The 14780-nt window shown below is 33.2% G+C and overlaps 1 protein-coding gene and 1 long non-coding RNA gene across 3 annotated transcripts in view; one reads left to right on the forward strand and one right to left on the reverse strand.

The window, feature by feature from the left end:
• Positions 1-2785: 2785 nt before the first annotated feature.
• On the reverse strand, positions 2786-7410 carry LOC147076096 (uncharacterized). Its single transcript, XR_015069545.1, has 4 exons — positions 7204-7410; positions 6800-6946; positions 6039-6143; positions 2786-4217 (listed from the first exon to the last, which is right to left on the reverse strand). It is a non-coding gene; the product is annotated as an uncharacterized LOC147076096 (long non-coding RNA).
• Positions 7411-9114: 1704 nt separating this feature from the next.
• LOC147076097 (uncharacterized) overlaps positions 9115-14780 on the forward strand; it is an 833775-nt gene continuing 828109 nt past the window's right edge. Inside the window, exon 1 of one of the 2 annotated variants that reach the window (XM_085941637.1) lies at positions 9115-9314. In XM_085941637.1, coding sequence (XP_085797763.1) covers positions 9168-9314 — 147 coding nt within the window. In that variant the 5' untranslated portion in view covers positions 9115-9167. Of the gene's footprint in view, positions 9315-9516; positions 9804-14780 lie in introns of those variants that run through there. The other variant, XM_085941638.1, reaches the window with a different exon arrangement.

Consider the following 14780-nt stretch of genomic DNA (forward strand, 5'->3'; position numbering starts at 1 on the left):
TTAACTGCGTAGCCGCGATGTATGTTCCGGAGGCTGTTGAAATAACTCCGATAGAAACGCAGTTTTGTGAAAATAATGTAAAGTAAAGTAAGGAGCAGTCCATCAGTTCATCGACTCTTCAGTTCTTCAGCAGCATTAGAGGGACATGGTTCCCAGTAGCATTCGCGAAAACGTCGCATAGCAAGACCTCCATCGGCGAGGCAAATCCGTACCGCGAGAAACGGTTTTCTGTAAAAACAGAAACGTTAGATATTTCTTCAACCGACGAGAAATTGTGACGTCATCTCGCGGAGTATTATTTTTCATTTCGCTCCGGGAAGAGACGCGTGGATTTTCATTCAAAATAAATTCGAGTGAAAATTTGTTTTTAAATGAAAACAAATTTATAAACCGAGTTTGAAATTAATAATAATAAACTTTTTAAAGTAATTTATAATTATATTAATAAACTTTAGAAACTATATTTATAAATATAATAAATTTTTGAAACTATATTTATGAATAATAATAAATAAACTTTTAGTAAACAAGTTTGTAAACATAAATAAACTTTTGTAAACAAGTTTGTAAAACAAATAAACTATTTTATAAATTTAATATGTGAAAACGAAACAATTATAACCTTTAATAAGAAAATATTTTACGAAATAAAAATATTTACTGAACATTTGCGTGTATATTCCTCGAATTGAGTGTGAATAATTCGAAACTTGTCATTCAAAGAAAGATCAGTGGTTAGCGTAGCAGATGACGGCGCCGCATTTCATGGCTTAAGAACCTTCGTGATTGGTACGAGTGCAGCTCTACTGAACTGTTCCGGGTAGCAGACGACACATCTAAGATCGCTTTGATGGTGGCCGACCATGGCTAGGGGATGGCACGATAAGAAGATTGATAGTTCCTTTAGTGTTTCCTTACATTTTTGTAATAATATTTCTGTAATAAAAATCGCGTCCACAATTATGTTTTTTTTTTTTAAATAAACTGCTCTTACATTTTTAACTCCTCATAACTGACCCAAACTGGGATACAACAATTGTCATAAACTATCAGTGAAAATTGTACAAGAACTGCTTGAAAGTTGTAAATATCAAAATTCTTTCCAAATATTGAACATGGTCTGATACAATTTTATTGTCCATCTATTTTTATTTCCCGGTGATGATAGGAGGCACTGTTCATATTTAGATGTCCTTGGTCTGGCCCAGGCATTATAATATATATTAAATACATCATTTAGTGTGTGTCCAATATTATACTTTCCGCCCAATCATGGTTTCCGGAGCTTAGTGACTCGTCACCACATTATTTTATCTTTATTAGAAACCAATCGACGAAGTTTTTCAATACTGGGGTCGGAATTTTCTACTAGAACTCTACTGTTCAAAGGCTTAAAGTTTAAATGTTCCATAACCATGTGTACGATTCAATTTAAAAACCAACTTTTCTGATATGGTAGGTAACTTATTTTATGTTTGCGACGCCTTCCGCAAAGACAGGCCCGATTGGACCCAGTCAATTCAATCACACAAAGATCGGGCCTTCTTAAACAACAAGGTAACACAGCCATGGGCGCCGGCAGTGTAGTGCAAATGCACCACTTTGGTTCTGATTTGTTTTTATATAATAATTATTGTATATGTAAATATTACAATAGTACTTATCGGAGCAATTTCTGTACATAAAAAAAATCATTTTAAGATTAGAAAAACAAATTTAATTAAAACATTTTTTAGAATATTAGCTATTAGTATTCATACATATTTCATTTATTTATTCATTTATCATTATTAAGTAATAATTGCAATCTACGGGGCTTCTCTGCGAACTTGCATATAGCTGCGTCTTCGTTGTCCATAATATTTCTTTTTCTATGTAAACTCATCATACACAAGCCGGCTAGTCGAACTTCGCGCATAGTTGACAAAATTAAATAAGTAATTTTATGTAAACAATTTATACGTTATCATTATTATCCAAATGTAAATCAAAGTAAATTTATAATCATAATCTTTTGTATTGTATAAAAATATATTCCGCGATAACGGGATGTTTAGAAATCGTATGAGAATGCGAGACGCCATGAGCGAGAAGGGAGAGACCTCCTTAATAAATAAGTTCATATGAGTAAGCGAGACACTCTTCGATCGAAATTGACCCTGAATCTTTATATCTCGATTTTATGCAAATGTTTTCTTAAACAAAATAATGATTTCGTATACTATTGTAATACAATTAAAAAATCAAATATTGTAAGTAGCGGCTACGTGTGTAATGTAAATAACAAAATTATAATTTCAGTACGTAATAGAAGTACATACATATATTTAGTACATACTCATATGGTAAATAAATAGAATAAATGTAATAATTGTAATTATGAGAATGCAGATAGTGAAACACTATTATTTTATTAATTTACAACTAATAATCCTATCGTGGATCTGTTAGCTAAGTCTCACAGATCGTTTGCAATTCGTGAAAAAGAGTGTTGAAACAAGTGAACTTAGAGAGCTCGTGATTGCACACTTGACGTGTGAATAAATCATTTAGGTGTTAATTCTTGTCTTTTAAACGTATTTATATCAACCAAGTGCGCGCTTTACCTCTGGACGAGGAAAACCGCATCGAAGTATCGGGTATAAAAAGAAGTGTATTTTTAAATTTCAAATTATTTTCGCGCCGTCTATAGACCTACGCGGTCACGCTAAGTATATTACTTTCGTACATACTAACAATATAACTTTTTTCTATCAGTAGATCTTCTTTTTCTATTATTATTATTATGCCGATATTCAAGTGGAAAAATATTTACCTTAATTGTGTAAAAACTTCTAGTTATACTTTTCCGACTATTTTGTAAATCGCCCCATCTGTGGATACCTAAGGAGCGCTTGTTTACAACTAAGATGTTCCTAATTGTCCGGAAAAGCGGAAAATGAACCTCTTTTCCGAAAATAGCCCAAGGATTTTGCTTCCGATTTAGTGGAAGAGGCATAAAACAATCTCATTGGTCCATCTTCCGAGCGTAAAAGCATCATGTACGAAAATTTTCTATAATTTCCTAAACTTTAAACTCTCGTAATATATATCGAGTTAGAGATAAACATGACCCTCATCCGCCTATAGCATTTCATAGTTGGATCAATTAACGATTCAAGATATAATCATTATTCAGTTAAGTGTGAAAATTCCAGTTCTGCCCATGTACCTCTTAATCAAACACTATTATCATAATGAGAAATTTTGTGTCTATTCATACTTCTAGATGTGATAGAAGAGTAATTACATTGGTCACATTTAAATGGTTTTTCACCAGAATGAGTCATTTTGTGCTTTTTCATCGAACTGGATTGTATACAAGAGTATTCACATTGGTCACATTTAAATGGCTTTTCACCAGAATGAGTCATCTTGTGTATTTTCATATTACCAGATGATTTACAAGAGTAATTACATTGATCACATTTAAATGGCCTTTCACAAGAATGAGTCATTTTGTGTATTTTCAAAACACCAGATGTTTTACAAGAGTAATAACATTGATCACATTTAAATGGCTTTTCACCAGAATGAGTCATTTTGTGTGTTTTCATTCCACCAGATTGTATACAAGAGTAATCACAATGGTCACATTTAAATGGCTTTTCCCCAGAATGAATCATTTTGTGTATTTTCATTTCCCCAGATGTTTTAGATGAGTAGTCACATTGGTCACACTTAAATGGCCTTACACGAGAGTGATTCATTTTGTGTAGTTTTAAATTTCCAGAATGAATGCTGTAGTAGTCACATTGATTACATTTAAATGTTTTTTTACCAGATTGAGTCATTTTGTTTTGATTCTTGAATTCGGATCGCATGCTTACATAATTAACAGTCTCCGCTATTGATTTTTTATGACACGTTTTGTGAAGCTTCAATTGAGATAGCGAGGCAAAAAAATCAAAACAAAAACTGCACACAAAATTTTTCTTATTAAATGATTTTTTCTCCAACTTTATAACAGCTACTAATAATTCTGGATCTGTGAGGGTAGATTGTATATGCTTACGTTTATCAGTATGACCGACTATATTAGTAATAGTTTCATATACGCCCAATTCTTTTTTAATGTTTTGATAGCCAATCTGTATTTCATCGTATGGGTCGTGTACTTCTCTCTCTGACAATCCGAGACTACCGGAATACGTCACGGCAGTGGTTGCAGACATCAACTAAAAGAAGGTGAAATATCGAATTAAAATCAAACATCTTAATAATAATCATAGGAATCTTGACAAGCATGGTGGATAAAATTTAGGGGCAAATGTATACTGTTTTATGTTGATCAGTATTTTTATTTAAAGTCAATTCGCATGGGATTTAAATATATTATTAAGACTTAAAATATAACTATAATAATATGGAATCTGACTAGATATTATATTCATTTGACCTTGTGAGGATTTATAAAAAAACATTAGTCGTCCATATATGTTTATCAGAGCATCATATTCCTAACGGATACGTCATTAAGTACCACGTCATAGGTACTTCGCGAATCTTCTATAAATGGAGCATGGTTTCCCAAACTTTATAGTCGGCGACTCATTAACATATAAGTGTGCAGCTATACATATAAATAAATATAAAAATAATTACGATTAGTTTTTATATTATAAATTAATTAAATAAGTTTATAAAATAACTATAATAATTATTTAAAGTAAAAAGATAATGTTAAATTGTTTATAAATTTTGACTATAATAAATTGATCTATAGAAAGATAATACAATAAATATTTGAAGCTGTGTTACCAAGGAGTTTTATTTTAAAATAATTCTGCGATCTTTTTCACGGAGAAATAATCCGATACAAAAACAAAGTGACAGTCGATCAGCTGTTTTTGACATTTCATGCATATAGTTGCGAAATAAAATAAAATTGGAGATTAATAAAGTATTTAAAGATCCTGGCGTCAACCTACTACTAGGTGGCGATTCTTTTTGGACAATTAAATAAATAATATTGTTACGGTGTGTTTAATAGTGTCGAACAGAACTTTAGTTGACTACTCCCTCCTACTTAAGGCTGAGCTAACTTAAGCAAAGGTTCTCAACCTGGTCTAAGTGCAGGACCGGTTGAGGGTATAACGTCTTTGTGGTAATACCAGGACCGGGGTAACGTCAATAGGTATATCAGAAAATAAGATTTAAAAATCAAACATCTTAACGATATGTAGGAATCTTTTTACAGAATGAAATGGTGTGTTGGTAAGATATATCAGTATGTTTAGTTTAAGTTAATACTCATGGATCCTAAATATATTATGTCAGAAGATTGCTTATGTTCCCAACACAACATTATTATCTGCTTTAGATTTCTAAGGTATGCGTAAACCCTAAAAATATCACTTATACGGAATCTGGCCACATACTGAATTCACTAGACTTTATGGGGATTCATAATAAGACACCAGTCTCGCATCTATGGTCAACAAATAATCCTTATCCTATGTATGTTCGGTGACGACCTACATATTTTTAGCAGCAGACTAGTATTTCTTCCTGAGTGCAAGTCATATTAACAATATTGTTTACAATTTATTGAATTATTGTGTAATTAATTTCTTTACTGGTAGGCATCGATTACATCAATTGTATAAATAAAAAAATCATATAAGTTTGATCTTATGACGATAACATAATATTAAGTGTTTATATTTTTATGCATTGAGGGTTTCAATGTAACTTTTTATAGAACATAGTGAACAAATTGAAGACGAATTTGTACAGGTACAATTATACCAGCGCACATCTGCGTTTCCTCAGCTAATAAAAAAAAAGTGCGCCATTCTTAGTGACCGTGACATATAGACTATTATTACATAAACTTTCCCGTTTGTAGTAGTAAGCATATCATCTACATATCTCGTAATAATAACTCGACTCGACGAAACTCGACTCGACTCGACGAAATAATAATAACTCGACATAAAATTCTTCGTACCAGAACGTAACGCATGTTCAACTTTCTTAGAATATTGTGTACCTACCTGATTTACTGGTGTGCATTCCGAATAAGAGCAACCGGGTTCTGGAACGTCATGAATGCTTTGGCTTATTGTGTCTTCAACATACTCTTCTTTAAAATCAACTCCCTGAAAATTAATATCCGATTGTTTAGGGGCCTTCTGAAACTAAAATAATTTATTTTTAACTACATTTTAAAATTAAAGAAATCGGTTATTTGATAAGGGTGCACCTTACTAACGGTATTGGCAAAATCTGGTAGGAGAGTGTTCTAGAAAGGACATCATGTGCGGGTCTTTATTTCGCTTGCACCCACCGCATGAAGAAACATACGTTAAGTGAAAGTAGGTACTGAATGTTGCATGGAAAGGTTATCAACTGAGGGGTGGGTACGTCCATTGTACATGGGATTCAGTATGGCCAGAGCCATGGCAGTTAAAAACCATAGCGAACAAAATATTTACGTATTGAGACATTCAACGTTGGTCCAGCTGTTCGATTTCTTTTTATTAGTAAAACATCGGCTTTCATTTTATTCGCGTTGTGGAATCAAGATAATTTAAATCAATAGGATTGAACTTGAGCGGTTATACTATTTATACTGAGGCTTATTATGATCCTATTAGGATCAGACAAGGTCGAAAGAAAAAAATTAGAATTCGAAGATTTTGACTTCATTGGTATTACTGATTACGCATATATTCGAGTGTTGTCAGTTCATTCCATCTCTTACAGTTTTCACACGATCAGTATTTCTGTCAGTATTTAAAATAAAAGTACCTACCCGATGAACTCGCTCTGAATAAGAACAATCCTGTTGCTGATCTTCATAATTGAATGGGGATTTGACGTCTTCAATAGACTCAGTCTTGGTGTCAATTAGCTGAGTATCTCTTTTCAATGTCATTGATGTCGGGTCTGATACAATATTCTAAAAAAAAAATATTACAGTAAATATTTATACAGTACATTATAATAGTACAGTAAATATAAAAATATTATGACAGTGTTTGCAGCAAAACTAAGTGGGGTTATATACGGGTGACGTAGGTAGGTCGCTCGGAACTGTGTCGCATTTGCACGCAGTTTTCATTACACAAAATACATACACTGTTAATTACGTCTGACGACACACATCTTTAAACAAACAATACTACGACATACAACAATCCGTTATGAAAAACTAACCTCAAAAGTGCATCCAGCCTCGTCGGTGTCCTCTTGCTTTATGTAGGTAAGCAGCTGGCAGTTTGAATCATGATCCACAGGTACCGCAAACCATTGCTTCTCTTCTGCAACAGGTTCGGAGACGTCTCGTTCGCGTTTAATATCCATTTTATGCATACAATTAATTGGTCTACAAGTTGATCGTGGCACACAGAACGTAGTAAGCGTGACTTGACGTGAGCCTTTCGCCATAGACAAAAATAGTTAACCGTGTTGCCACTTTTGCAATAATATTATAAAAATTAAATACAAAACTAAACTTCCTTTGGTACATCTCCACACGCCGCCTTCCCGTTATAATATTCCTAGTCCACTTATATCCAAAATGATGGGATTGGATCTAGAATGCAAAATTTTTGATAATTGAACCATGTTGATTGAGCATCAGAGTCAGTAAAATTCGTTCGGATTTAGACATTTTCAACGAGTTTTTTGCTCATTGATAGATTTATGTAGGTAGGTACCAAATGAAAATAATTAGGTATTCATCTATCCACCTGAGCAGCCGAAAGCAATCATATTATGCAATAATAATAATTGACTTTTGATCATTTTCGTTAACGATTTGGCAAAATAATATCCCGAAAGATAATATTATTATCACGTCGTCATTATAATATTATATTGACCTTATGTGAGTAGAGGTGCGGGCAGACAATATTGTCTTATTTCTAGATCCATCCAACACTTTTACCAACTTTGACAGTAAAATAATATTATTCGTTAACTTAAGGCGTAAAACCCACTTAACGCAGCAAGTGGGGCTCTCGCGCAAAATTTCACAAGTGGCGCGTAAATCATCGAAAATACAACGTAATCAAATAAGCCAGCGCACACTGGATTTGACGACGCATTATGCGCGCCCGCCCCACTAGTCATCGTTTTTTGGCTTCTCGGCGATACGAATGAACGAAAATACAACGTAGTCCATTCATTGAACGCGGCGAGCAAAATCACGCTCTGGAAGCGTCGTCGATCGAAGGGCGAGAAGCCATTATTTAATAACAGAGAACTCATTGTTTAATTTTATTGCGTGTCCGATATTTCGCTGGTAGAATAATGTCATCGTGAAAATTAATTACAAGCCCGAAATAATATAATATTTTTATTGCTTTGTTATGAGAGACGCTGATAATAATAATTATTGTGTGCATCTTGTCCCCTTATTACAATGGTGAAGGGTAATGCGCGGGTGGGAGGGGGCCTACTCAGTAGTGAGCGCATCGAGCGCTTTTTTGGTGGGTCTTTATACCTAAGCACACCTATCTGTGGTTCGTTTAACCGTCAAACTTTTTCAGTTTAAAAACTTGTTATATTTTAATTCGTCATCATTGATATGACCGGAGTGACCACGTTCAATGTTTTTTTTCTCATTTTTATCCATTTGAGTGTCATTCTTTTGACCCAAATACTTACATGTAACATAACAAATGTCTGAAATATAAATGTTAACAACATCGCCATGAACCAGCTTATTTGTTTAAATAATTTATGTTACCTACGCATAAATTGCTATGATTTATTTTGTACTAAAGTAGGTACTTATCTGATATCATAATAATATTATCTATGATGTAGTTGTAGGTAGGTAAAGATTTTTACATAATTTAATCAACAGCATTTAGACCTAGAAACTTATCTGAAGAATGGGATGGGAGAGTCATTGTCAAAGCAAACCAAACAAAGCCTCGTAACTGGCAAAATCTGACATTCGAATGAAATTTTCAAAAAGGCGTCCTATCGTTATTCGTAGTACAATTTTTGGCCATTCTATAGAATATAAGTTTGTACGCCTGTAAAGTTGTCACAGTGACAATGCCGATGTCATGTCTATGGCCGAGAGATGAATAAAGTTTAATTGTCTATTGTCACGTCGCTGTCAATCTACTTACCAAGACATTTTTGCGTGTAATAAACTTCGTAAAATGGATATAAAACGTGAACTAGATGCTTTTGAAGATGATGCGGAAGTGCAGCACTGGTTCGATGTGCCAATAATTCATCCAAACAATCCGCTTACAAACATTTGTATAAAGCAAGAGAATGCTTTCGATGCCAACAGCACTATTGAGGTTAGGTTTTCCAAACTTATTATTCATTCTAAGTTGAAATGGTTTCTTACAGATGCAAATAAAACATTTGCGTGAAATATTGGACTCTACTAACTGAAACATGCAATAATATTTATATACGGTTGTGTTGACACTTACGTAATAACGATTGTTTGACCAAATACCTACCTATAGGTTCTGCGTCTCTATGGCTGCAGGCTATCTACTTTCATTCATCCGAAGACAGCTGTTGCACGTTTATTTATAAAAGCTAGACAGTATCAAACCGTGATAATACCTATGTCACATACAGAGACCGTGTGTTTGTGCTCAACATATAATAATATAGGTGTAAACACGTATTATAAAACACCTTGTCTTGTGTTCCAGAGCCCTGTAACCAGCCTTGCCAATGTTAAAACTGAGACTGATCCTCTTCGAGTTGATTTGAAAGAAGACAGTGATCCGCAACCTGGCTGCTCATATTCAAAATGCGAGCCAATAAATCAGGTCAAAATCAAATCGTCTTATATATGAAATTTGTTAAAATGCAGTCGTCTCGTCGAGAGTTCTTTTAAATTTTACTATTCCCGGTTTGTGTTTGTTGAATTAAAGCCACTTAAAATCTCTCCAAACAAACTTATTCCCATCTGTGTCTATTTTTCTGAGTAGCAATGGTCCTTTTAATCGATCCGAGTAGTTAAAAAAATCTGCACGAGTCATTTCAGTGACTTTAAAAGGAATTTTCTTTGCAGCCTCACGCATTGATTTGGCCCAATCATGAGGATGTTCGATCGTTCCACCAAATGTCTTTTTTCTTAATTATGCGATGGTCACTATCGCACTCCATATTTGTGTGGCCAGGGACAAAAGAGTGTGATCGATTTTGTTTAAAGTCTCAGAATATTTTACTGCTATCATGCACATTATAGCTACGTGGCTATTTTTGTTTTGACCCTCACATCTATCAAAATACATGATCACATGCTTAATATTATCATGTATCCCCTTGGTTAAGTATTTGAACAGGCATGAAGCGTTATCGTTAGCTTCTCTATTAGCAAGAGTCTCATGGCACACATAGCAATATCCCTGGTTATTATCACAATCATGCACCGTCAAATGTCGTTTGTAGAAGGCCAGGGAACTTTGCTACATGTAAAATGCTACAATTTGGCAAGAAGAATCTTGCAAGTACTCTTTATCACAACTTTTAGCTGAATATGCAAAGTCAGCTTCGTCATGATGCTCTTTCAATTCCTCACGATTTTTATTTCTTCATCGTTGGTGGAATTCATTTTTGGCAAGTATCCTTATTTGGCCGTTTGAATGTTAAGTTCATGGATGGGATTAGAGCTAATACTCTTCAAATATTGAGAATACATAACAGTTATTGTCAAATGTGGCGGTAAGTATTTTCTGACAGTCCCTTCTAGAGTAATGACACTCATAATGATGGAATTGAGAGTAGGTATATGTGTCTTTGCTATTTTTTCTAAGTATACCGTAAGTAGTCGCACGTTTTTTTTTCAAAACATATTCAAAAAAAATGTGACTTTCACTTAATGTTTTTAGTGTTCAACCTTTACAAATTGGTTTCCGTAACAGTTCAACAGTCAAGTAATATTGAACTGTTACTTGGCGAAAATGTTGTTTTCCCGGTTCGCTTTGTCTGTGTCTGATACGACTTTTTTTCGTATTCATAACTTCCATTATAGGTACTTGTTGTGTAGCTTTTGCCAGTATTTCGTGCAACTTTTTCATCATTTCTGAAGGCGTCATCCCTTAAGTTACATTTTTGGTGATTATTACTTCTCAATCGAGAACGAGGGTAACAGGTTAAAACATCGTTGTGATGTGTAATCGTGGAAGCACTATTTGAGCATGAAGGGCGTGGTTCTTCAATGTTGGTAAAATGACTGTATTAATTCTTGAACATTAAAATCAGGATCTTTTATGCTATCAATGAATCGTCAACATACAAGTTATTGGAAGATATGGTTGAACCTAGAAGCAAGATTATTTGTTTGGATATTGTGTACCTACGGGTTTTTAGATTTAAATAAATCAAATTCGTTAAATTTGGTATATTTTTTATTATTTACAAATAATACACATACTTATTTATATAAGTTATAATTTATTATAATATGACTTTTTACTTAGGTTCTGTTATTTTTTTTTTAAATTTCTCAAAATATCTTAAAAAATACGTTAGATTCACCAAAATCAACACTGAGTAGGTATGACGTTTGAAGGTAAGCCAACTATGAGTAGTAAGGTAAGTCACACAAAATGTTGACTTATCTGCCTTCTCATGTGACTTAACTGTGTATACACCCCGTAAAATAAAAAAATCTGTTTTGACTGAAACTGCATCTCGCCAATGGTGAGACGTACGGTTTACCTGACTACACACAACGAAAGATTTTTTTTTTTTAGTATAGTGGCATTCATATCTCATTTTTGCTGTTTTGTGACTTACCTGACTACACATCCCGACCCACGATTTATTATTTAGAAGCAATGTTTTATGTCAGGTATTAGGTTTTATTGTTTAATGTGTGGAAAGTACCGAATTACGAAATAGTCTGGTCTTGTGTTCAATACGAAAGTACCTACCGAAATATTTTATATGATCGTGCAAGTAAAATTATTGAGGAAGTCCCTAGATTTTCATAGCATTACTTAGGTGGTACCTACTTACGTGTGAAACGGGATAAGAAATCTCTTTTAGGTGAGTGTTATGATAGCTAGTTACCAGGGCTTTTTTTTAAAACAAAGGTGCCGGAACTCACTTCCTGCCAAACTTCTTACCTACTAAAGAAAATATATGCAAACATCATTTAAAGCTAATTTTCCTATGCCGTGTAAGGATTATAATAATATATTTTTGTACTAACGAAATGACTATGCGATCACAGAATTTTCTCGTTTGGTGCATTTCTTTCATAACTAACTTTATGGTAGGTATGCTGAGTTTTTATTGATTTTTGTTTAACAAAAGTAACTATTGGTCGAAAACAATCGATTTTTTTGTGACATCTCTATTGAGGTGTAACTTTTTAATAGATGGCAAAAATATTTTGATACACTACAACTATTTTACATACATAAATTTTTAATACACTATATTATATTTTCAGAAGAAGACACTGATATACTTTTATATTTATAAATTCAATGTAAGTATTTTTTAGATCGCTTCAAAATTCCCGTCCAATTTAAAATCGGAGACTGATTTCGAACTAATTGACTCAGAGAATGAGCTCGTTCAAGAGGATGTAAGGCAAAGCAATGATGCTTACACTCAACCTAGTTGCTCTTATTCCGAATGCAACCCAGGAAATGAGGCAAATAACAATCTCTTAATTTAAAATAATCTACTAATACTGATATCACTTATCAACTTATATCATATGGTACACCTTTTTCTTTTAAATTCGATCCTCCCAGATGGTCAAAATTCCTACATAATAAATTTAGTAAATCCTTTTCCACTCTTTTCAATTGTTTTCAAAACGTATTAGCTTCTCTGATCTAAATTCGGGACTTTCTTGTAGAAGTTTAAAGTAGAAAACTTGCGATGTTTATATTAAATAATAACTTAATACTTATCCAGCGAGTGAAAAATGTCAATAAATTTGTCTGTTATACCTGAATATACAAGAAAAACTCACTTTTCTAAATTTGATATTTAAAAAAAAAAACTTCATTAGGTTTGGACACCGTGTTTGACAATTCGTATAACCATTACTGACGAAATGGTTTTTTGTTACGATTTGCAAAAAAATGCGTTATAGGGCTTAAATTTACTAAAAGTAATACGTATGCTAACAAACAAAACACAGGTAACATAACCGTAAATGGTACTTCAATTCTTGGAGCGGTTTCTTTTTAATTATCCTGCGACTCATTGCAATTTCTTTCGCATGCAAACTATTAATTGGCTGTAATAATCAAGATTCTGTCTGGTATTAATTTGTGTATAGGTTACTTACGTAAAAGGGGCGTATCTTTGGGTAGAAAATATAAACAAGCTATTTCACTAGTTTTGATCACTGTGTATGTTTAACACATAATATTTACAGTGTACTGAATTAGTGATGAATGTTGAATGTTATAACAATAAAAATGGTTTGCGATTTAAACATTAAACCAATGTAACTTGCACTAATCAGAATGGTTTTTCATGAAGTGCCGGTTTGTTGACCCAACTGAAAATAGTCTATGAGCTCCAAACAATTTGTTGGTATATTCGGCCCAACTACTATATTTTTTGAGGTGAAGTGGTAGTAGACAATGAGTACATACTATTTTTTCGTTGAGTTATATGATGTGGTAGGATTAATGGGTGTTGAAGGTCTTATATCTTCTTCATCACTATCATCGCTGAGATATACACTTCTCCTTCTTTTGGGTTGGATGATATCGCTTTCACTATCTTTATCATTATGATAATCAACGGCCCTCCCGATCAAACTATCTTCTTCACTTCGCTCAAAATCAATACTATCAAATGTACACAAATCTTCGTCGTTACTTGTATCGATCATGATCACTATCGATATTTTTATTGACATTTTTGGTATTTTCCATGGTGATTGTTATTTAATTATTTTCTAATCACGTTAATTACTGTAGATATTTTTAATTATTATTAGGTACTGCTATGGAACTTCGAGATGAACTTCATTAAACACAAATGTATATTAATTTAACTGGCTTTATTAGAATGTAATATAATTATAATAGATTATATTGCGTGGGACATTGATTTCTTAACCATTACTAGATGCACTTATTTACGGTGGAGACAATACTGAAGATGAAAGGGTACTAAGATTATAATAAATAATCATATTATTCAGTGCATTCTTAGATATTTAGATGGATAAGAGAAGTGTTACTCAACAGAATATACTTTATTTATACAAAAATAATGAGGAATTCAAAGGACCATGTAAATAACAATGGAACGATTAAGATAAGCAATCAAAAGCGTTCTTATACCCCATTATACATTGGGCGTTTGATTACACATTCGATATTAGCTAATTTAATGATACTGATAATATGACACGTCATGTTCAAATTATTGTATGTATTAAGAACATCATATATATTAGACAAATACTAGTTCTATAATACAAACAAATATGGTCACTGTAAGTGGGAAAAGCATTACAAATCAGCCCCTTATACGATGGACTATCTCAAAATTATTTGAAAATTGCAAATATTTAATCAGTTGGATAGATAGGTACATCATTTTTTCCAAGACTTTATTCAACCCAACGGTTGATACTAACGTAAATTTGACGGTTTATCCTGCATGTTATAATGTAGTTAAATTTGTCGGCAATAATATTTTGTAGAATTTGTTTTCACTATTGATAAATCGGGGAGTAAATGTACATCTGCTCTGCAGCTGAGCTACCTACTGGAATCGTTCGGGCCAGAATGTCTGCCAAAAGAGTGCAAAGA

This window comes from Rhyacophila brunnea, unplaced genomic scaffold, assembly GCF_057557595.1.
Source record: "Rhyacophila brunnea isolate RB1 unplaced genomic scaffold, BYU_Rbru_1.0 scaffold_13, whole genome shotgun sequence".
Lineage (NCBI taxonomy): Eukaryota > Metazoa > Arthropoda > Insecta > Trichoptera > Rhyacophilidae > Rhyacophila > Rhyacophila brunnea.